The sequence below is a fragment of the Rhinolophus hipposideros genome (assembly GCF_964194185.1).
Source record: "Rhinolophus hipposideros genome assembly, chromosome: 9".
Lineage (NCBI taxonomy): Eukaryota > Metazoa > Chordata > Mammalia > Chiroptera > Rhinolophidae > Rhinolophus > Rhinolophus hipposideros.
The window spans coordinates 61,721,911-61,744,325 of record NC_138055.1 but is presented as its reverse complement, the minus strand read 5'-3'; the positions used below and the strand labels follow the sequence as shown (position 1 = coordinate 61,744,325).

The following is a 22,415-nucleotide window of genomic DNA, read 5'->3' as shown; positions in this document are numbered from 1 at the left end:
ATTTTTGCGTTATATGTAGTAGCTTATGTGCATATGTAAGAGCACGGCCACATGCATGACTCCTCCCCCAGCACCCCTCTCTGTTATTTTACACCATCAAAGTTTCCTTGCCATTCAGCTTGTCAGTGACCTGATCAAATAAAAAAGACAGGAGGTCCAAGATGGCGGTGTTGGAGGAGGATGAACTCGCTCCCTCATGAGCAAACTCAAACATACTCGTACATAGAGAGCAGTTACTCCTATGAGACCACGGAGGGCTGAATGAACAGCTTCTGAACAACTAACAAGAAAAGGACCACACAGAGAGGGCTGGGAAGCCGTGGCCTCCCCCCGGGAGCTGGGGGAACGCTCCGTCTGGAGAAGCTAGTAGCATCACCGTTTATGTCCCTCTCCACTCCCGCAGCATGGGTGGGAACTCTCTTCCGGTGTTTTGGCCTACCTGCAAGATCACCAGTATTTCCAGCTATATTCCTTGGAGCCTTTTGCCTCCAAACAAAGGGAGCAAACCGAAACAACAAGGCATCACCACACCAACCTGGCCACCCTGCTGGAGTGGCTCCAGCCCCACAGGCCAGTGCCCCAGGCACCATAAGTACCTGCCTAGCTCCACTGGCTTCTCAAATCTACCCGGGGCATACTCAGAGATCGCTTCTACGTGGGATCACTTTCTTTACAACAAACAAGAGAGAGGCTGTATAGAGAAGACTGAAGAGCTGGGGAGCTGTCTGGGGACTATGGGAATTCTCTGGGGTCAGAGGACCCATAAACACCATTGCTTACACTATCTATTCCCCCATAAGGGGGTGGGGGCTTTATTCAGGTGCTCTGGCCTACCTGTAAGGTCGTTGCAGCACATTCCCGGAGACGTTGCCTGAGCCCATCTTGGCCCCAAACTAGGGAAGCAGGCAGGATCGGCAGGCCAGTATTACATGCAGCTGTCCTCCCCACCTGGAGCCACTTCAGCTCGGTAGGCCAGTGCCTTGGATGGCTTAGGCACCTGCTCGGCTCCCACTGCCCTATTCAAACCACCTGCCACACACAGCCTACACAGAGGCCGGTTCTACGTAAGGCCACTTTTTCAAGACTGCGAAAGATAGCTATTTTGTCTAATTCCTATAAACAAATATAGAAAGTCAAACAACATGACAAGACAGAATCATGTCTCTCTCAAATGCAGGAACAACAAAACTCCCCAAGGGAAAAAAACCCTAAGGAAATGGAGATAAGTAATTTGCCTGATAAAGAAATGGTCATAAGGATACTCATCAAATTTGAGAGTGGAACAGAGGAATTTAGGGAGATCTTCAACAAAGATTTAGAAAGTATAATAAAGAACCAAGCAGACCTGAATATAATAACTGAAATGAAATATACATTAGAAGGAATCAACAGCAGATTAGCTAATACAGAAAAATGGATCAGTGACCTGAATGACAGAGTAGGGGAAACCAACCAGTAAGAAGAGCAAAAAGGAAAAGAATTAAAAAATAAATTTAAAAAATGAGGGTAGTCTAAGAGACCTTAGGGATAACATCAAGCACACAAACATTCACATTATAGAGATCTCAGAAGGAAAAGAAAGGAACAGAAACTTTATACAAAGAAATAATGGCTGAAAACTTTCCTAACCTGGGAACATCCAGACATCCAGGTACAGGAAGCACAGAGAGTTTCAAACAAGATGAACCCAAAGAGACCCACACCAAAATATATTGTAATTAAAATGGCAAAAGTTAAGAATAAAGAGACAATCTTTTTTGTTTGGGAAGGGGGAAGGGGAACAGGACTTTACTGGGGAACAGTGTGTACTTCCAGGATTTTTTCCAAATCAAGTTGTTGTCCTTTCAATTGTAGTTGCAGGGGGCGCAGCCCACCATCCCTTGTGCGAGTCAAACCGGCAACCTTGTGGTTGAGAGAACATGCTCCAAGCTCCAACCAACTGAGCCATCTGGGAGCTCAGCAGCAGCTCAGCTCAAGGTGCCGTGTTCAATCTTAGTTGCAGGGGGTGCTGCCCACCATCCCTTGCGGGACTCAAGGAGTTGAACAGGCAACCTTGTGGTTGAGAGCCCACTAGCCCACGTGGGACTCGAACTGGCAGCCTTCGGAGTTAGGAGCAGGGAGCTCCAAATGCCTGAGCCACCTGGCCGGCTAAGGAGACAATCTTGAAGGAAGCAAGATGAAAATACACAGAGGTTACACACAAAGGAAACCCCATAAGGCTATCAGCTGATTTCTCAGCAACATTACAGGATAAAAGGGAGTGGGAGGACATCTTTAAAATGCTGAAAGAAAGGAACCTACAACGTAGAATAATTCATCCAGCAAGGTTATCACTCAGATTTGAAGGAGAGATAAAAAGTTTCCTGGACAAGCAAAAATTAAAGGAGTTCATCATCATTAAATCAGCTTTACAAGGAATGCAAAAGGTCTTCTTTAAGCAGAACAGGACAGGCCATAACCAGAAATAAGAAAATATAAGAAAATAAAAAATCTCACACGTAAAGCCAAATATTTAATAAACATGTGAATCAGACATTTAAAAAGATACTACCATGTTTCCCCGAAAATAAGACCTAGCTGGACCATTAGCTCTAATGCATCTTTTGGAGCAAAAATTAATATGAGACCCGGTCTTATTTTAATATAATATAAGACCGGTCTTATATTAATTTTTGCTCCAAAAGACGCTTTAGAGCTGATGGTCTGGCTAGGTGTTATTTTCAGGGGAAACACGGTATGGAGGTCAAAAGAAAAAAGCATCAAACTCAACTCAAACTACAATAAGTAGTTAGGAGATACACAACTGAAAAAGATCTAAAACGACATCAATAATGTAAAGTGGGGTGTTGAGGGTGGTGGGTGAGTGGTGCTGGTGGTGTAAAAATGTAGTCCTTATAGAATATATTCAAACTTAAACACTTATCATCTTAAAATAGATGGCCATTGATGTAGAATGATTCACATAAACCTCATAGTAACCATAAACCAAAACCCTACAGACAGAAGACTTAAAAAGAATAGAGAAAGTAACCCAAACAAAACACTAAAGGAAACCAGTAAACAACAAGGGAAGAAATCAATAGAAGAAGAAAATAACAGAGAAGAACTATAAAAACAATTAACAAAATGGTAATAAGTACATACTTATCGATAATTACTTTAAATGTAAATAGACTAAATGCTCCAATAAAAAGACATAGGATGGCTGAGCAGATTAAAAAACATGACCCATCTATATGCTGCTTACAAGAGAGTTATTTCAAATTGAAAGACACACACAGACTGAAAGTGAAGGAATGGGAAAAGACAGTCCATGCCAATAGAAATGAAAAGAAAGTTGGATAGCAATACTCATATCAGACAAAATAGACTTCAAAACAAAAAATGTTAAAAAAAAAACAAAAAAGGATATTACATAATTATAAAGGGGTATATATAACAATCATAAATATCTATACACCCAACATATCAATAGGAGCACCTAAATATATAAAGCAATTATTAATGGACATAAAGGGAAAAAAACCACAGTAATAGAATAATAGTAGGGGATTTTAATATCCTATTGACATCAATGGATTGATCATCCAGACAGAAAATTAATAAGGAAATAATGGCCTTAAATGTCACATTAGACCAGATTGACTTAATAAACTTTTAAAAATATTTCATCCAAAAACTGCAGAATACAAATTTTTTTTCAAGTGCAAATGGAACATTCTCCAGGATAGATCACACATTAGGTAATAAAACAAGCCTCAATAAATTCAAGTAGACTGAAATCATGTCAAGCATCTTTTCTGACCACAAGAGCATGAAACTAGAAATTAATTACAGGAAGAAAACTGGAAAAAAACATGAATACATGGAGACTGAACAACATCCTACTAAACAACCAATGAATTAAAGAGGAAATCAAACAGGAAACCAAAAACTCTCTTGAAACAAATGAAAATGGAACAACTGATTCTAAAATGCATATGAAACCACAAAAGACTCTCAATAGCCAAAGAAGTCTTGAGAAAGAACAAAGTGTGACGGGAGGGGTGGGTATCAAGCTCCCTGATACCAAACTATACTATAGAGCTGTAATAATCAAAATAGTATGGTATTGCCATAAAACAGATACATAGACCAATGGAATAGAACAGAGAGTCCAGAAATAAATCCTCCCTCATCTATGACAAAGGAGGCAAGGATATATAATGGGGTGAAGACAGTCTAACAAGTGATGCTGTTGGATAACTACATATAAAAAGTGAAATTGGATCACTTTCTTACACCATATACAAAAATAAACTCAAAATAGGTTAAAGACTTAAATGTAAGACCCCAAACCATAAAACTCCTAGAAGAAAACATAGGCAGTAAACTCTCTGACATCACTTGTGCTCGCTTCGGCAGCACGGATACTAAACACTCTGACATCACTGTTAGCAGTATCTTTTTGGATATTTCTGCTCAGGCAAGGGCAACAAAACAAAAAAAAACAAATGGAACAACATCAAACTGAAAAGTTTTTGTACAGTGAAGGAAACCATCAACAAAACGAAAAGACAACCTACTGAATTGGAGAAGATGTTCACAAATGATACATCTGATCAGGGTTAATATCCAAAATATATAAGGAACTCAAACAACTTACGACCAAAAAAAAAAAAAAAAACTAGTCTAATTTAAAAATGGGCAGAGGATCTGAATAGACATTTCTCCAAAGAGGACAGATGACCAATAGCCATATGAAAAAATGTTCAACATCACTAATCATCAGGGAAAAGCAAATTAAAACCGTAATGAGATATTACTTCACAACAGTTATAATGGCTTTCATCAATAAAGCAACAAATAACAAATGCTGGCAAAGATGTGGAGAAAAGGGAACACTTGTGCACTGTTAGTGGGATTGTAAATTGGTGCAGCCACTATGGAAAATAGTATGGAGGTTCCTTAAGAAATAAAAAATAGAGCTGCCATAGTATCCAGCAATTCCACTTCTGGGTATTTATCTGAAGAAAACTAAAACACTAATTTAAAGAGATACATGCACCACCATGTTCATTACAGTATTACTAATAATAGCCAAGATATGGAAGCAACCTAGATGTTTGTCAATAGACAAATGGATAAAGAAGTTGTGGTACATATATATAATGGAATGTTATTCAGCAATAAAAATGGAATAAAATCTTACCATTTGCGACAACATGGATGGACCTAGAGGGTATTATGCTACGTGAAATAAGTCAGACAGAGAATGATAAATACCATATGATTTCACTTATATGTGGAATTTAAAAATACAAAACAAATTAATAAACAAAACAGAAATAGACCCATAGATGTAGACAACAAGCTGATGGTTGGTAAAACAGAGTGGGGTGGGAGGGTGGGAGAAAAGAAAAGTCAGGGGCAAGATAAAAAGAAACGAGTAGTGTACAATGGAGGGAAGCAAAAAACCAAAACCTAAATATTAACTCATTCAATTCTCATAACAAATCCTATGAGATTACACAATCATAATCCCCACATCACAGATGAGGAAAATGAGGAACAGCAGCTCTGCATAGCAGAGCTAGGATTCAAACCTGAGTGGCCTGAATGTAACAGCCGGGCTCTGACCCACTGTGATGTACTGTCTCTTCCCACTCTGCTGGAGGTTTTCAATCATAGCTACGTTCTAGAACCACAGAAGGAAGGAAAGAAGGAATGAAAGAAGGAAGGAAGGAAGGAAGAAAAGAAGGAAGGAAGGAATGAAGGGAAGAAGGAAGGGAAAAAACAGGAGGCACAGCATGCCGTACAGTGCCACATGGGGAAGCACTAGGGTTAGTCAGGAGACAGAGGAAGTGAGGGGAAAATGCAGGCAAGAGCCTCTATTGTGGCTTCTATGGGAAGGAATGGACAAGGCAGGATAAGCAGGCTTAGGATCGGTTGCTCTGATTCGTTTCAGCAGGTTCTGAACTGTAGGGGCTGTCACCAGTTGTCTGGAGCCTGGCCCTGGGGTGACTAGTGCAGGGGGATATAGGTCCTGATTATGAAAGCCCGATAGAGGAGGTGGTGGGATGTGTGAGCTCTGGACTGGTGACAAAAATAAAAACTTAATCAACCAATCAATAAATAAGGCAACTTGGGGCTGGCCCTGTGGCTCAGGTGGTTGGAGCTCCACGCTCCTAACTCCGAAGGAGGCTGGTTCGATTCCCACATGGGCCAGTGGGCTCTCAACCACAAGGTTGCCAGTTCGATTCCTCAAGTCCCACAAGGGATGGTGAGCTGTGCCCCCTGCAACTAAGACTGAAAGGACAACAACTTGAAGCTGAACGGCACCCTCCACAACTAAGATTGAAAGGACAACAACTTGACTTGGAAAAAAGTCCTAGAAGTACACACTGTTCCCCCCAAAAAAAAAAATCTTAAAAAATATACAAATAAATAAATAAGGCAACTTGTCACCAGCAACCAACATCTGGTATTGGACGTGGCTAGCGTGCCTGGGTGCAGTGACAGAGGGGTGTCACAGTTAAATAGCAAGGCATGCTAAAGGGTGTGGCTGATAGATATTACCACACTTCTGGAAAATTAGAAAACAAATGATCTCAAATGTAGCCGTAACATGCGGGAGTACAATCATTATACACTTTTTGAAGTTGTCTCATTCCAAAAAAAACCCACATTTGATTTTAAGGAATCACATTGGAGAGATGAAACACACTGGAAGGCTAGAAATAGGTCAATGTGATTGCAAAACAGCCTTTCTCAGTGTTGTTGTGCGGCTCCTAATGGCTTCCCTTGGTCCCCAATCAGACAGCTTGTCTTTAGACAAATGCTATTCAGCTGGTTACTATGGCAATGATGGAATACTAGTTGTCATGGCAATGAAATGGAAATTTTGGGGACCAGTTTCTTTAAAGGAGGTGTATTCATTAAGCCCTATCTTCCTTTCTTTCCTTAAAACTTGAACATAGTGTATAGTACTTTTAAAAGGGTCCATTTTCAAACTCTGTGCATACAATTCAGAATTTATATTATTAGGTTGGTGCGAAAGTAATTGCGGTTTAAAAGGTTAAAAATAATTGCAAAAACCGCAATTACTTTCGCACCAACCTAATATCTTCTCTTATTCTTAGATCACATGACTTAAGTCTTTTCAACTCTGTGATGAGAACAGTCAACCCCCACACACAGTTTTTTATGGCTCATATTAAAGAATGACACTGCAGAAGCTAGGTTTCTTTTTATCACCCAGAAAGTGTTTCTGCCAAATGCCCTTGGATTCCTCCAAAGTCATTCTGGTATGAAATAGAATGGGGTCAAAATAAATGTAATGGGCTTTAAATTATAAAGGAGACTTTTTTTCCAGCATTGAGGTATAATTGACAAATAAAAACTGTCTGTATTTAAGGTGCAAAATGTGATAATTTGATCTATTGTGAAATGATTACCATAACACAACCATCACCTCACAGAGTAAGCCCCCTTTTTTTAATTAAATTTATTGGGGTGACAATTGTTAGCAAAGTTACATAGATTTCAGGTGTACAATTCTGTATTACATCATCTATAAATCCCATTGTGTGTTCACCACCCAGAGTCAGTTCTCCCTCCATCACCACACATTTGATCCCCCTTACCCTCATCTCCCAGCCCCCAACCCCTTACCCTCTGGTAACCACTAAACTATTGTCTGTGTCTATGAGTTTTTGTTTCTCTTTGTTTGTCTTGTTCTTTTGTTGTTTTTGGTTTATATACCACATGTCAGTGAAATCATATGGTTCTCTGCTTTTTCTGTCTGACTTATTTCACTTAGCATTATACTCTCAAGGTCCATCCATGTTGTCACAAATGTTCCTATATCATCTTTTCTTACAGCCGAATAGTATTCCATGGTGTATATATACCACAACTTCTTTATCCATTCATCTATCGAAGGACATTTTGGTTATTTCCATGTCTTGGCCACCGTAAACAAAGCTGCAATAAACATTGGAGTACACGTGTCTTTATGTGTAGATGTTTTCGGATTTTTTGGGTAGATACCCAGGAGAGCGATTGCTGGGTCATATGGTAATTCTACTCGTAATTTTTTGAGGGTAAGCCCCCTTTTTTTGTGGTGAGAACACTTAAGATTCACTGTTAGCAAATTTTAAGCATGCAATGCATTGTTATTAACTATGTCCACCATGCTGCACGTTAGATCCTCAGAACTTGACCATCTTATAACTGAACATTTATACCCTTTGTTCAATGTCTCCCCATTTCCTCCGCAACCCAGCCCCTGGTAACCACCATTCTCCTTTGCTTCAGTGAGTTCAACTTTATTTATTTATTTATTTATTTACTTATTTATTTATTTATTTATTTAAGGAGGGCGCAGCTCACAGGGGCCCATGTGGGGATCGAAACGGCAACCTTGGTGTTATTAGCACCACACTCTAACCAACTGAGCTAACCAGCCACCCATCAACTTCTTTAGATTCTACATAATATAAAGGAGACTTTTACCGATTCAACCCAATTACTTATTCCTCATGGATGTCTTTGTTAGAATCCTTCTTTGAAGCTAATCTTTTTGAAAAGCAGCGAAGACTGGCTCATTTCCCCTCCTGGTGCTGATGGAGGTTTCATTCCTCTTTGCTTCGAGTCCGCTGTGTATTCATCAACGGGAAATGTATGTTGTTCACATGTTCTCTAGATGTGGTGGACCTTTTTCTTGACTGCTCCCAAGGAATTAATTTAGCTGCTCATTTTGGGGGTTCTGGAAAAGAGAGAGTGGTGATATTAACAGTTTGGCTCAACTTGGGGATCAATAGAAAAAATATATTGAAACAAATCTGATTTGATGGCCCTCTCAAGTCTTCTGAGATTACTTTTGGTAGATGAACATGAACTCCAAGGAAAAAGTTTTTTGATGTATTTTTATATTGAGTGTTTGCTACTACAGAATTTTTACATGTTATTTATGACAATGATTCTCAAGCTCTATTTTGCAAGAAAATTCTCTGGAGAGTGTATAAAATGCAGGTTACTGGACCCCATTCCAGACCTATTGATTCAGATTTCTTTGGTGGAGCCTAAGAATGTGTATTATACACAAGTATCCCAAGCGATTTTCAGGCAGTCTGTGCTCCAAACAACACTAAGTAACTGAAGTGGGAAGAAAGTATTTACTGGAATGAAAAAAAGTATTTTCTCGTGTTCCATGTTTTCTTCTTACGAAGAAAAATATAGTACCAACATTATCTTTAATTAGAGTACAATTATGACAATTCAGGAATAAAAATCATTCTGAAGATCACAAACTTGGCAGAGACTTTCAGAAATCAATGCCATTCCCCTATCTCTGGATTTTGAAAATGAATTATGCAAGTCACATGAGTGGGAGTGGGGGGGGCTGGTATGCAAAACACTTGAAGTGGAGGAAGGATTGGAGATTGCCAGGAACAGGGAACAAGATGGGGTGGATTTACTGAGCAGAAGCCAGATCATGCTGACCCAGGTCGGAAGTTGGGATTTTATTCCAAGTGGCATGCGAGGCTTAAGTGGAGGAATGAAGTGAGGGGTTGTCCATTTTAGATTACTGACTGCTTTGGAAAAAATGTCTTTGCCTGTCTTGCTCATCAGAGCAGACAGAGATCTTAAGTGTGACGTAAACATTCATCCTAAAAGCCTCTTCTCAGCAAAGATCTAAGAAAACTGTAGATGCCCTGAGGATTAAAGACAAGCAGACTTTGGTGAGGTGCTAAGAGCTAAGTCACACTATAAATTCATACCATTTACATGTTTAAAAAAAAGGAAAAGGATGTTCAGCTAGAACCACTAAGAGCTCAGCCTTGCCTCCAGCTGGATCAGAAAATGAACCTTACTATTTTTGTCGTTTATTTCTCGGGTCCTAGATTCCTTACCTCAGGAACATGACAGAGATACTCCAGTTCATGGGAGCGCTTATCTTGATTTGAGCATCCGTTTGTTTTCCATAGTCATGATATAATGACAAAGGGACAAATAGAAAACTTACACGTTAACAAGTTCATGTGATCTCGCACAGTTTAAAATAACATTACATTTTAAGTCAACTCTCAACTCTAGGACTTTCCCTAGGAATAGCTGGGAATTAGAAAATGATTTCTTCTGTTTTGACAGTTGGACACATCAGCATTTCATCACCACCAAATAAATGCAGAGGGGAACGGTACTAGACCCAGTTATGGGATATGTGGTAACATACATTGCCTTTAGAATCCATTTTCACTGAAATGCGTATTTACTGCCGAGTTGCTTAGGCGGCTCAGTCATGTGCCAGCACGTGCCTCTGTGTCAGCACTGAGCATTTGAGATTTGCTGCTTTGGAGGACACGACTGTCTTAGTCCCTGTGTCTGCTCAGAGAGCAGGGGCTTTGCCCAACATCGTGCTTTGGGTGTAACTCAAAAGCCAGCAACTACTCAGCTGTGGCAGCCTCTGAGTCCCTCTCGGGGGACTGATACTGATGGAGCCAATCTACAGCCCCTCCCCACCCAAGATACTCGGAAGTGAGAAGGAACCTCTTGGGGGAGAAACGAGAACCTGGAAGTGAATAGGTGGACTTTTGGAAATTCTGTGACTGGTAGTTGGGGGTTCCGGCTCAGGCAATTTAACTCTTTAAAGGATGAATTGCACCATCAAAGTGGCTAGCTTACCAGTTACTTTCTCTCTTTCACTGTGACCAATGGTTTCACATCTAGAAATTCCTAGTAATTATTTTACAGAAACTTTCTCCATCATCCTGCATTGTCGAGACACAATTAGAATATCTTCATTCTAAATATATTTCTCAATTACAGTAGACTTTTAAAACTCGTGACCTGCATATGAATTCCTATTTTGAAATTTCCTCTAATGTAAGTTATTCCCAGAGCCCAAAGGTGATTTTTTCCCCAGCACATTTTTCCTATGTGATAGGAACAGCACATAATCAGATATATTTGAACCTTTTTCCTCCACATAGATCACTGGGGACACTTGATTCCATGGCCATGAAATTTACTATTTTTTTCTTCATTAACATGCTCTCCTTCTAAATAAGCTATAATATAGTTTTTCATTCTCCAAGTAGAAATCGATACGCTATTATGGATGATTATTTTACTTATTCATTTTGGTTAGATGTTCAATAAGATTTGTAGTTGTGTATTTTGCTTCACCCACGCTAAACAAGTTTTCCTCATTTCTCATCTTTATTTCTTTCATTAAAATTTATTTTTATTAAAAAAAGGAAAACTAAAATACCTCCAAGATAAACCACAATAACTTTCTCCCACTGTTTTGCTCCTAAATGCTCAAGTGATTATGCCAAATGAAACAAGGATGAGTTCTGGCAGTAACTTTTCCAAGCCATCTTCTCTTGACGTAGCCAGTGGGATGCCCGCATCCCTCTAATGTAGATAGGAACCATTTTGCTACTGTTGTGGTCTACAAAATTGGGGGAATTCCCCCTAATTACATAGTAGCTTGGTCTGGACTATAGCTTACCTCTTTAACATTTAGGGTTCTGTTTACTCTCCCCTCAAGAATAACTATTTTATCTTTAAAGGTTTCCCCCACTATCTGAAAGTATGGCGTTCCTAAGAAAACTTTTCTATGCCAAAATGGTGTAAAGTGAAGAAGCAATTGCCATTAATTTATATGGAAAATTTTTTGAGAGTTCCCAGATCCAAAATTCAATGCACCCGCGCCTTTATTTCGTTAACCACAAAGTAAATCAAAAAGCTAACATATGTCCAGTTTTACACAAAGGTAACACCCTTATGAGCTCTCTTAGGCTTTTCTGATACCTGAAGACACATCTTGCTAACGGATACAGAAAATAAACCGAGATAAAGCACAGATGCTCACAGACATAGTTCAAAGCTAGGGCACCTTGATGCTGAGATGCTGAGTGTGGTTCCCAGGACCTTGGCGAGCCCACTGTCACTGCTTGGGGTGCACGTTGCCTCCATAACAGCTCCCTGCAAAACAAACACTATTTTTGCTTTAATCTTTCTCTGAAAAACAAAAGTGAAAATCCTCTTCGGATTTCTTCAGTTAGTGAAAACAGGTACTAATGTAGGTCTTTTGTAAAAGTGAAGTGGTGTAACAAGACTTTTCAAAAAGTGGCAGATACCTGTGTTAGGAAGAAAATTATTTCTGAATATGTGCATCAGTCAAGTCTTTCAGTTGTAAGCAACAGAAACCAACTCTGGCTGATTTAACCAGGATTTTAAGAGGCTTAAGGAGGAGTTTCTGTTTAAAGGTGGTGATATGAAGACAGACATTTACCCCTGCTGCCTCCCAAAGCCTCTCGAAATGACAATACGGGGCATTTAAAAAAAGTCATAAACCCACAGGTTGAAGAGAATAAGAGATGTAACAACAGGAGGAACAATCAGTCTCTCTTGGCGCTCTCTCTCTCTCTGTCTCTCTCTGTCTCTCTCTCTCTCTCTCACACACACACACACACACACACACACACACACACGTTTTGATATTCAGCCCAGTCTCAGCTCTCCAATCACTAGTGCTGAGGACTACCCTTGATGAAATGACTAAAAAAAAAAATTAGTGTAGAAAGCAATTTTCTACTAGGTAGATATAGGTAAAAGGCTACTGAAGAATGATGAATCTCACCATGATTATTTCCCAAAGACATATTGACCATATTTTCCAAAATCCAAATGGGGATATATGGCCTATGGAATGGAATTTGCCATAGTTCTTGGCTTCCAGGAATGTTCTGGCACTTTAAATCGAACTTGGAAAATTTTCCACCTTAGGAGTCCCAACTACTCAAGGTAGAAGCCAGAATATTCCTTTCCCTTGCCTTCCTACTATTCTTTTCTTTCTACCCCCTTCTTTTTCCTCCCCTTCACCCCCACTCTGATTCAAGCCGTTGAGTCGTTGTTTCTCAGTCTAATTGTGTAAGCCCACAGCAGCACACAGTAGCCCACAGCAGCACAAGGTAGCCCACAGCAGCACACGGTAGCCCACAGCAGCACACGGTAGCCCACAGCAGCACACGGTAGCCCGCAGCAGCACACGGTAGCCCGCAGCAGCACACGGTAGCCCGCAGCAGCACACGGTAGCCCGCAGCAGCACACGGTAGCCCGCAGCAGCTCACAGCAGCTCACGCCAACCTCCCGCTGCTCATAGCCCAGCTCCAAGGAGAGCGGTTGTTCACAATCTTAGCTGTAGAGGGCACAGCTCACTGGCCCATGTGGGAATCGAACCTGTGAACTGGGCGTTAGGAGCGCAGCGATCTGGTTCCTACTATTCCTATAGGGTGCTGGCATATGAACAGTGCGAGGTGATGACCAGACACACCCATATGGGACTCTAATTCAGGGTTGAAGGACATATAGGCTCACACCGAGGACGGTGGCAGGCTCAGGCTCTTAGATTTGAGGGCAGTACTGAGGGAGATGTGGACCAATGGGGTCTTTCCTGGAGCAATCCTACAATTTGATGTGAGCACTCGTTTCTGTGTTGCAGCTTCTAAATCCATTTCTCTGGTCCTAAAGTGGTCCTGCCTGCTTTCAGGTCGGCTTTCCGATCAATGGCTTCGTTCAAAGTCATTCCATCATGTTTTGAGAAAACATTTCCTTTAACACGTGGGTTCCCACCCCTCCACTCCAATTTATTTCTCCATGTTTCAAGATTTCTGTGTACCATACCCAAAGTTTAATCAGGAAATACTATAGAAATGTAACGCCAACCATATTTATGGAACAGAATTCCACATAGCAATGAAAATGGGGAAAAACTGCTATATGTAACTACATGGATCACCCTCACAAACAAATTTCAATGAAAGAAGCCAGACACAAATCTATGTACTGTGAATCCATGTACAGAAATTTAAAATGACAGGGGAAACCAAACTTGTTTCCCTCAGGATATTGATGAACTTTGGAGAGGAATAAGCCTAACTTCTGGGACGCTGATAACAAGCTATTTCTTGATCTGGGTGGTAATATACATTACTGTTACTTTGTGAAAACTCTTGCACTAATCATAATTGGTGCACTTTTCTCTTTGTATCTCACACGTCCATAAAGTTTTCCCCCCTTGATTTATATGTCATTTTCTTTTTACTTTAAATCTTTTATCAATATTCAATCTGGCACACTGCTGATAGTTTTACAAAACTATTTATTATGTATTGCTACTCCTCCAGAGTTAGCTTGTCTCTTTTAAGTTTGAAGAAAAAAAGTATCAATGCATAGGGAAATCCTAAACATAGACCATACCTAAAGACTGCATTTCAATTTATTCAAATGAAACCCAAGATCAGCTTGACAAGGTTTACTATGCCAAGGAGTCTTCCTAAAAGGAGATTGCAATCTGGTGAGTGTTCTGGAAGGATCACAGTTCCTCAGCCTCAGTTAAGTCTCCCAATCCCTATTCCCTTACTACACAGGGAGGGGTCTCCCCACTGTGACTCTGAAAAAGGCTGGTTGTGTGGACCACGCCCTGTGCAGGAGGCCTCATTTTCAAATCCACAAAAATGCAAGTGGGATAACTTTTTCCCCCCAAAAAGGTAGTTTCACAGTATTTAATGCAACTCAGCTCGGAGGGTAAATAATAATTAGAAAAAGAAAGGAATGAAAACACCACGGAGAACCACACCAAATCGGAAGCAAACAAAGGCAGCCGGAACTATCTTATTTATTATAAAGATACACCGTGAAGAACAGACCTGACTGTATACTGAAGCCTGGAATGGTACATGCCAAAATGTACAGTACTATACATAAAAGTGCAATGTCACAACAGATTAACAAAACATATTTTTTTTTCTTCCAGAACTGTAAAAGCATCCCCCTTCATTTTCACCTCGGAGACAGGGAATGTGATGGTAAAAGAGGCAGGACAGAGCGCACAGGTGAGCGGGGCGGGGAGGGCTGGGGTGGGAAAACGCAGGGAGAGTTACTGTGGGGGCGGGGAACACACGGTCACAGCTACCAGGATGCAGGACAGGACGAGGCTGCCCACCCGAGGCACAGGAAGGTGGGATGGAGAAGCTGGGAGAGAGTGGAGGACGTGTCCAAACACTCAGGTAGGCAGTCGGAATGGGGCCGGGAGCAGCAGGAAGACGAGGGCGGTGGGCGGGGCAAGAGCGGGTCCAGAGTAAAAAGCAAGGCTAAAACTCCTAAAATAGAAAGGCACTTTCACATGTACATACTACAGATGTACATCGACACGATTAGGTAACAGTCACAAGCAGAAAGCTACCGGTACTGCAACGGATCAAACCAACAGGAAAGGACAACACTGATTTAATTACGCGGGCAAGAGTTACCCTTACGCCCGTGGGTCAATAGCAGTCTCTTCCGTTACACGGCCACTTACTATACTTTAAACATCTATAATCATCACACACACATGGAACTTGGATGAATGCTCTAAGGGGCGCATTCACAAATGCACGGTTTATATATTTTCTCTTACTAAACAGTTTCTAAGATAAACATTATGGAACCCAGTACAATTATTTAAACATACAAAATTCCCTACGTAATTTAAAGATACAGGTACCCATCTCGATTATATCACGTAGACTATTTTTTTTTTTTTAAAGTATACTAGGATAAGTGAAAGCTCAATTTCCAGTTTGTTTCACTAATCTGAATGAAGCTGTGCCAAAGTCACTCTGCACTAAGCCTGACACCCCAGCCCAGCTGGAGGTTGGGTTTTCTGCTCAGGGGATGGCCTGGAGTAGGAAGGTCTATTGACACATGGGTTCGAGCCTTCATTTCTAAGCTGCCCCGTGGCTCAGGGCCTCTGTGGTGGATAAGTCGGAGCAAGACTCAGTCCCAAGTGCATTTCCTGCATTCAGGGCCTCTCACTACTGTGTCAGGAACTAATGAGTGTCATCCCAAATCTGAAGTCTTCTAAGCCCCTCAACAGACCCATAGACTCTTTAACTCTGGATTTCGGAGGCTATAATTATCAGATGCAAGTTTCTTCAATTTGTAAACCCCAGAGGCTGTCATTCCCAAAGGCTAAGGAAACAACGATCCTCCCCACTCTTTTTTCTTAATTAAATTATAAGCCCATTTTTTGGAAACGGTGTAAGAGACAGAAAACTCTTAACTGATACAATCTGACCCGTAGCGCTCTGTATCCCTTGATACATTCATGCTCATTGCAGTAGATTAGGTGGGACCATTAAATAACTATGAATGGCTCAAGGGGCATCAAAGTCAGCTGATGTTGTGTGAAAATGTGCAAAACTGGTGAACAGTGTTGACAATGCGCATGAACATACAGCTCTACAAAGGGCCATTCAACAGGTTGGAATAACCTACAGAGCACTAAGTAACTTCCTCTCTATGAGTATGCTAATCCACCCCTAGCACCCCGACTCAGACCAAAGGGCCAACTTGGTAAATCTTCAGTGATCTCTATGGAGGGGCATACAGAAGAATTCATACAGTGAATTCTTGTGTAAGTGGAGTCAGGTGATCTTTCTAGAACCATCATTTTCCCATCATCAAAATGACCCCCTTCCCAAACTGCACATGAGGACTGATAATATCTCAGGGCTCATTTTCTTTCTTCTCTCCCCATTCCTTGTACCTTCCCATCTCCCCTGTGTGCTACATCTGTGGCTGTTAAAGCAGGCCGTGTACCAGCTGAAGTCTCTCAGTAGCTGAAGCTTTTAAGGAGCTTACTAGGTGTTCTTTTGGATCCCTGGTATAGTGGCCACATTGTCCCATCCCTGGAATCTGAAGGCTTTTACTAAACAAAGGACAGGTGAGTCCTTACTGAGCCCTCACTCACTCTGAAGTCACATCCTTCCTTGGGAACTGGAAGGTAAAAAAAAGCCTCAGGGTGACAGCAAGGGTTTAGGGAAAAAAGATAGAGAGAGGTAAAGGGTGTGATGGGCGAGTTTGAGTTTTAGGAGCTGTTTCAGGGAAGGCACCGTCTCTGAGGCTCTAAGTGTCTAGAGCAGCATGTTCTCTGCCATCCCCAGCAGGAGAGTCCTGATTTGGTGGCAGAAAGGCCATGCTCATTCTATCACAAGTGTAAACAAAGAGAAGAGACACGGGGAGGATTCCCTGGGGAAGTCAGGATGATTGAGCTTGGAGTAAGATCTGAAAAGCTGAAGTGAAAGCCTATAAAAGGACCCTTCTCCCCCACCAAATAAAAAATTCAAATCACTCCTGCCCTTTTGATGCCTGCCCTCTGTTAACATCTTACTGTTCCATCAAAGATGCAAATTGGTTGTTAAGAAACCTTTTTATTTTAATTTCTAAGAGATTTAAAGTTTCCTTTCGCCCCTCTATTACTTCCACCTTTATTCTTTGCTTGTTGCACCATCTGGCAACAGGGAATTAGATACCAAAGTGGAATCCAGAAAGAATTGGGAAATTATTTAGGAGAGTTTAAATTTCCTAGGGAATTTGGGGAGATTGTTTAAAAAGCATTAGTGCTATTCAGTGCTCAGTCCTGGCTGTCTCCATATATCCAAGGTGCTGAAGGATGGCTAAAGCTCAAGAGAAATGGTGAGGGGTTCCACAAGATGCTGAGCTGGGCCTCTTTTTCCAAATGGGCAAAAAGGATGGATGGCTCTGAAAATTAAGAGCTTGAAAAGCTTACTATACTTGGAAATACTTGGAAAAAAATTCCACTGTTCAATACATTTGTGAAATTAGGCTGTAGGCAAGCAACCAGTAGTCTGATGATAGATTATCTCATTAATTTAATCTCTGTTTGCATTAGAATGATTAGACTGGCAAACTGAGGTAGAGATCAAAGTCATGACCTTGATTTTAGTACAGATCCTCATTCTTCCCTACATGATGCTTTCACCAATGGGCTGTCGAGTCCAGACTATGTCATTCTTAGGTAGGCATGTAGTTGGCTACCAGTTTGAAACCACACCTAGAAGGAAATCAGTGATGGTCCAGAGGGGTTAGTTCTGGACATCTATTATCTTTAAAGAAAAAAAAAAGTTTTTTCATCAGTAAGTTCAATGATAGAGTAGATCAAATGCTCACAGATTTACAGATGATATAAGCTGCTCCTGGTGGGAGAACGGTGATTTGTACCTTAGTAAAAGAAACTGAATTCAAAGTGACATTTTCAAGATAGAGGGAAACACAGCATAAATATGGGCTAAACCTGTCTATGTGCTAGGATGTCAGAGAAAGAGGGCCCCTAGTGGAGCTCAGGTAAGTGAGTTACATAGAGACTACATGAAAAAAAAGACAAGAAAAGAAAAAAAGAGTCATGGTTCCAAATTTGGGAGGAAATGAGCCTGGAACCATGAGGTAATTCTCCCACCGTGGCCGCACGGCTCTTACCCCAGTACCGTAGCCAGTTCAGGGTTGACTCAAGGAGACCAAAAGAGATGACAGCGGGGGATTCAATTTAGGATTATCAGGCCTCTGGAGCATTTCTAAAGGAACCGAGGTCATTTAGTCAGAAGAGAAGGTTGAGTAAACCAAGGACTTATGTGCTGCCTGCTTTCTCCATTTCCACAGAGAACCCAGGGATTCAAGGGAGCTGGAAATACTGTCAGACAGTTACTGAACAACAGATCCCAGAGGGAGTTTGTGGGGCAATGCACCCAGAAAGTCTTCTGGGGCCTGACGGGGCTTGTGGAAGGAGTCACATCTATAGCTCCGGAGGGCTCTTTCTCTCTTTTCCCAGGTGCAGTTCCCAGCAGGAACTGCAGGGTTTCCACCGGTTCCGCTGAGTCTTCAGCCTGGACCCAGGGAAGCAACTTGTTATGAAAAAGGCAATCACCCAACTCATTCAGTCCATGGGCTGAAGGTCCCACTGGGAATGTCCCACTGTGACAATGGCACGGCTTTAGCAGGAGCTGAACCCCGCCCCCCTGCATGGTTATCAGAGGTGTTCGCTGTCAGCTACCAAACAAAGCCATCATCCCCTTTCGGCCATTACCCCAAGTGCCACAGACCAACACTGGCTCTACTCCAAAGCCTGGAACTCAGATTCTCGCGCCTGGGGATCCAAACATTTCTGCCTCAGCCAGGCTACACGAAACCCGAAGCACTGCGGAATGCGGGGAGCAGGGGCGTGCTGCCTTCATTACAAACGGTGCAGCATTGAATTTTCAAGTAAGTCTAAGTGTTTCTATTGTCTTTAAAATGACATAAGATATGTCCAGTTATTTGAAAAAAAAAAAGAAATTACAAAATACAAATGCCCGTGTTACATTAGCTAGTCTCAGACATTACATTCGAGAACATAGAAAAGCCAGAAGATCTCCAGTTATAAGCACAAAACTAAGGAAAGTTATGGACTGTTGACTTTTGTCACTAATCCGTTTTTTTTTTTTTAAATCACCTCCCTGTATGACCTTGCTCGGTTGTTTTTCACATTGTGCAAGACTTGTCTGTCGGACCCTGGGAGGGAGGTGCAGGTCCTATGGTAGGGTTTGTTTTTGGAAGAACAGCAGGTTTCGGCCGGAGGGCTGGAGGCTTCAGCTGCACACCCATCCTGGGTGCCACCATGGGCTTGAAAGTACTCATTGTGTCACTGGAGGAGCTAGTGCTTCGTCGAATCTGAGGCTCTGAGCTCCTGAGGGCAACGTTGTGCAAAGGGCTGAGAGATTCCGTGGAAGTGGCTGGCGTGGGAGAGTTTTTCACTTGTTCTAAGGTATCCAGAACCACGTCGGGGGCGTGCTTTGCTGTACTCTGTCTCTCCAGTTCTCGGAGCTCATTCAAAGCAGTGTTCATCGTCTCTTCAATATCCTGTTGTAAAACCATCAGAAAGACAGAGAACAAAGTCATAATTAATACTAAAGTAGAGAAACCCATATATTTCATCTCAAAGGAAACAGGCCAGCAAAAGCATGAATGTGCTCATTTCACAGTCGGTGGAGAGCATATAAATATAATGCCATCTCAGGTAATTATTTTGACTTGGAATGTTTAGGAGAACAAGACAAAATGGCTCATGGAGCCATTTCTCAAATATTTGCTATTCTAAGGCACTAGGTGCCTTCTGGTAGTTTCAGTTTTACATGCTCACTTATTATCTACAATTCTACTTCACTTTGTGGTAAAAGTAGCTTAAATTTAGATATCACAACAATTTCTCAAGAAATAAAAGTGAATTGGAATGAAAAATCAGGCTTCTTTCATTCATTCAACAAAGTGTATACTAGGCTAACTCCTATCAGTTCTTCAAACATCAGTATAAGTGTTCTCCTGATGATACGGACCAGTGGCTCTCAAGGGAAGTGGTCCTGCCCCATAGAGGGCATTTTTGTAATATGGTGAATGCGTGTGTGTGTTCAAATGTCACCATAATGGGGAGGCATTATTAGCACTTGGTGGGCAGGGGCCAGGCACACTGGATATCTTGCATGTGTCTTAGGAAGTTTACATGCAATGAATTGTCCCACATCTTGTTCCACTTTTGAATGTCCTCCAGACATTTATGTAGATGAATATCCATGTATAATAACCTGATCCTACAACCTAATTCTTTCTTATATATAAACACAAAATATTTTTTTCATGGTGTTAAGTTTTCTAGGAATGAAACTGTCATGTGAATTATATACTCTCTTATAGTTGGGACTGACAAAGGGTTGCCCACCATTCTAGAAAAATCCTATCACTAAATGGGAACAGCTTTCACAGGATTTGAGTTAAGACTAATTAACTGTATACTCTTACATCAGTGTGCATTTTTAATTGTTGTATTTATGATGCTCTAGTGTTGGTAAAAGCATCTCGCTTTCTCATTTGTCTTCTAGTGTTGTCAAGCATTAACGGAAATACCTTTAATATTTGTTTATTTCTTCTTTATATTATACTTAGGATTTATATATTTTTAAAAATTATGTATGCCATTTATTAATTTATTTCAGATAGCAAAGGGGGAATTAGAAAATATTTGTTTGAAGAAGGTGAATGTGCGCCGTCAATGGGTGAATGTATAAGCACAATGTGGTATGTACATACAATGGAATATGATTTGGCCTTGACAAGGAAGGAAATCCTGCCACATGCTACAACATGGATGAAGCTGGAGGGTATTATATTAAGTGAAATAAGCCAGTCACAGAAAGAGAAATAGTGTATGATTCCTTGTCTATGAGACAGTCACATTCATTGAAGCAGAAAGTAAAATGCTGGTGGCCTGGGGCTGAAGGGAGGGGCAAAAAGGGAGTTGTTCTTCACCGGTATACAGTTTCAGTTTTGCAAGATGAAAAAGTTCTGGAGATCGGTTTCACAACAATGTGAATGTGCTTGACTTAACTGTACAGTTAAAACTGGTTAAGATGGTAAATTTTACTTTATGTTTTCATACACACACACACACACACACAGACACACACACGGTGGGGTATTCTGGGAGGTAGGGTGGGTGGAGAACCACTGCCCTGGTCTGCTTGAAAGGCCTCTTCTTTCACTCACCTGGAGCACACCCTTATGGAACTGTACAATGGGAAATGATTTCCATATCCATCTTCCTCACTGGATTATAAGCCCCTTCAGGCAGTGGCTGGCTATTGATTTAACTTTGCATTCATAACGCTTAGCAGGGGGCCTGGCATACAGTAAGGGCTCAATAAACGTTTGCTAAATGAAACAACCACGACATGATGATCACATATGGATACTGTCATTTAAAAAAAAACCAAAACTCCATCAGGGGTTCCACTGATTTGTTAAATGAGAGAGTTTGCATGTTTTAGTATGAACACCATGATGGCAGGCTTAGTCGATCTCATGAGAAACTCTGAAGATGAGAGATGGAAAGATAAACAAAGGACACAGCTGGAAGGCATTTCATGAGGATGATATCACTGTTCAAGTGATTATTTTCATATGTGACTTCCATCTGATGCTAAGCATATGGATGTTTTTTATAACAAGTATTTGCCCCAGAGAGAATGTACAGAGCTTTGTTTATCTGTTGAGTATTTGTTTTTATGATTTACAATGAAAGGATTTCCTGGTTCTAGAAGCCAAAGGGTTAAACAGACCTTATTACGCCTCCCCCTCCCCCCAAGCTCCTAATTCCCCATCTGTCTAACCTAAATCTTATTTCACCTGCTTCTTAGAAGTGATGTTATGGATTTCTCGAATCATTATTCAGCTGCAGTCAAATATCACTGGTTCTAAGCAGGCCTCAAAGGGCTCTGCACAGAACTTCAAATAGAGAAAACCAAAAAGGTCAAAAGTCCTTTTGATTTTTGCTGAAAAATTGTGCACTTAAAATTGGTTTAATTTTCAAAACACATTAAAACACATTGAATTCCCCACACAATCTAATTTGCTACCCAAAATTCTTTTTAGCTAAGAACACTGAAAATAGCTTGGAAATTTGTCATATCAATGCAGGTTTCCTTGGGCAATTTTTATTTAAAATAATGTATCTTTAATACTTCCCCATTTTTGTTTCATTCATTTCTCATTCA

General features: G+C 41.0%; 1 protein-coding gene across 2 annotated transcripts in view; it reads right to left on the bottom strand.

The window, feature by feature from the left end:
* Positions 1-14,651: 14,651 nt before the first annotated feature.
* The window catches only part of SRGAP1 (SLIT-ROBO Rho GTPase activating protein 1), a 247,823-nt gene continuing 240,059 nt past the window's right edge, over positions 14,652-22,415 (bottom strand). For both annotated transcript variants that reach the window (XM_081060579.1, XM_081060580.1), the window contains exon 22: positions 14,652-19,731. In XM_081060579.1, coding sequence (XP_080916705.1) covers positions 19,354-19,731 — 378 coding nt within the window. In that variant the 3' untranslated portion in view covers positions 14,652-19,353. The remainder of the gene's footprint in view (positions 19,732-22,415) is intronic.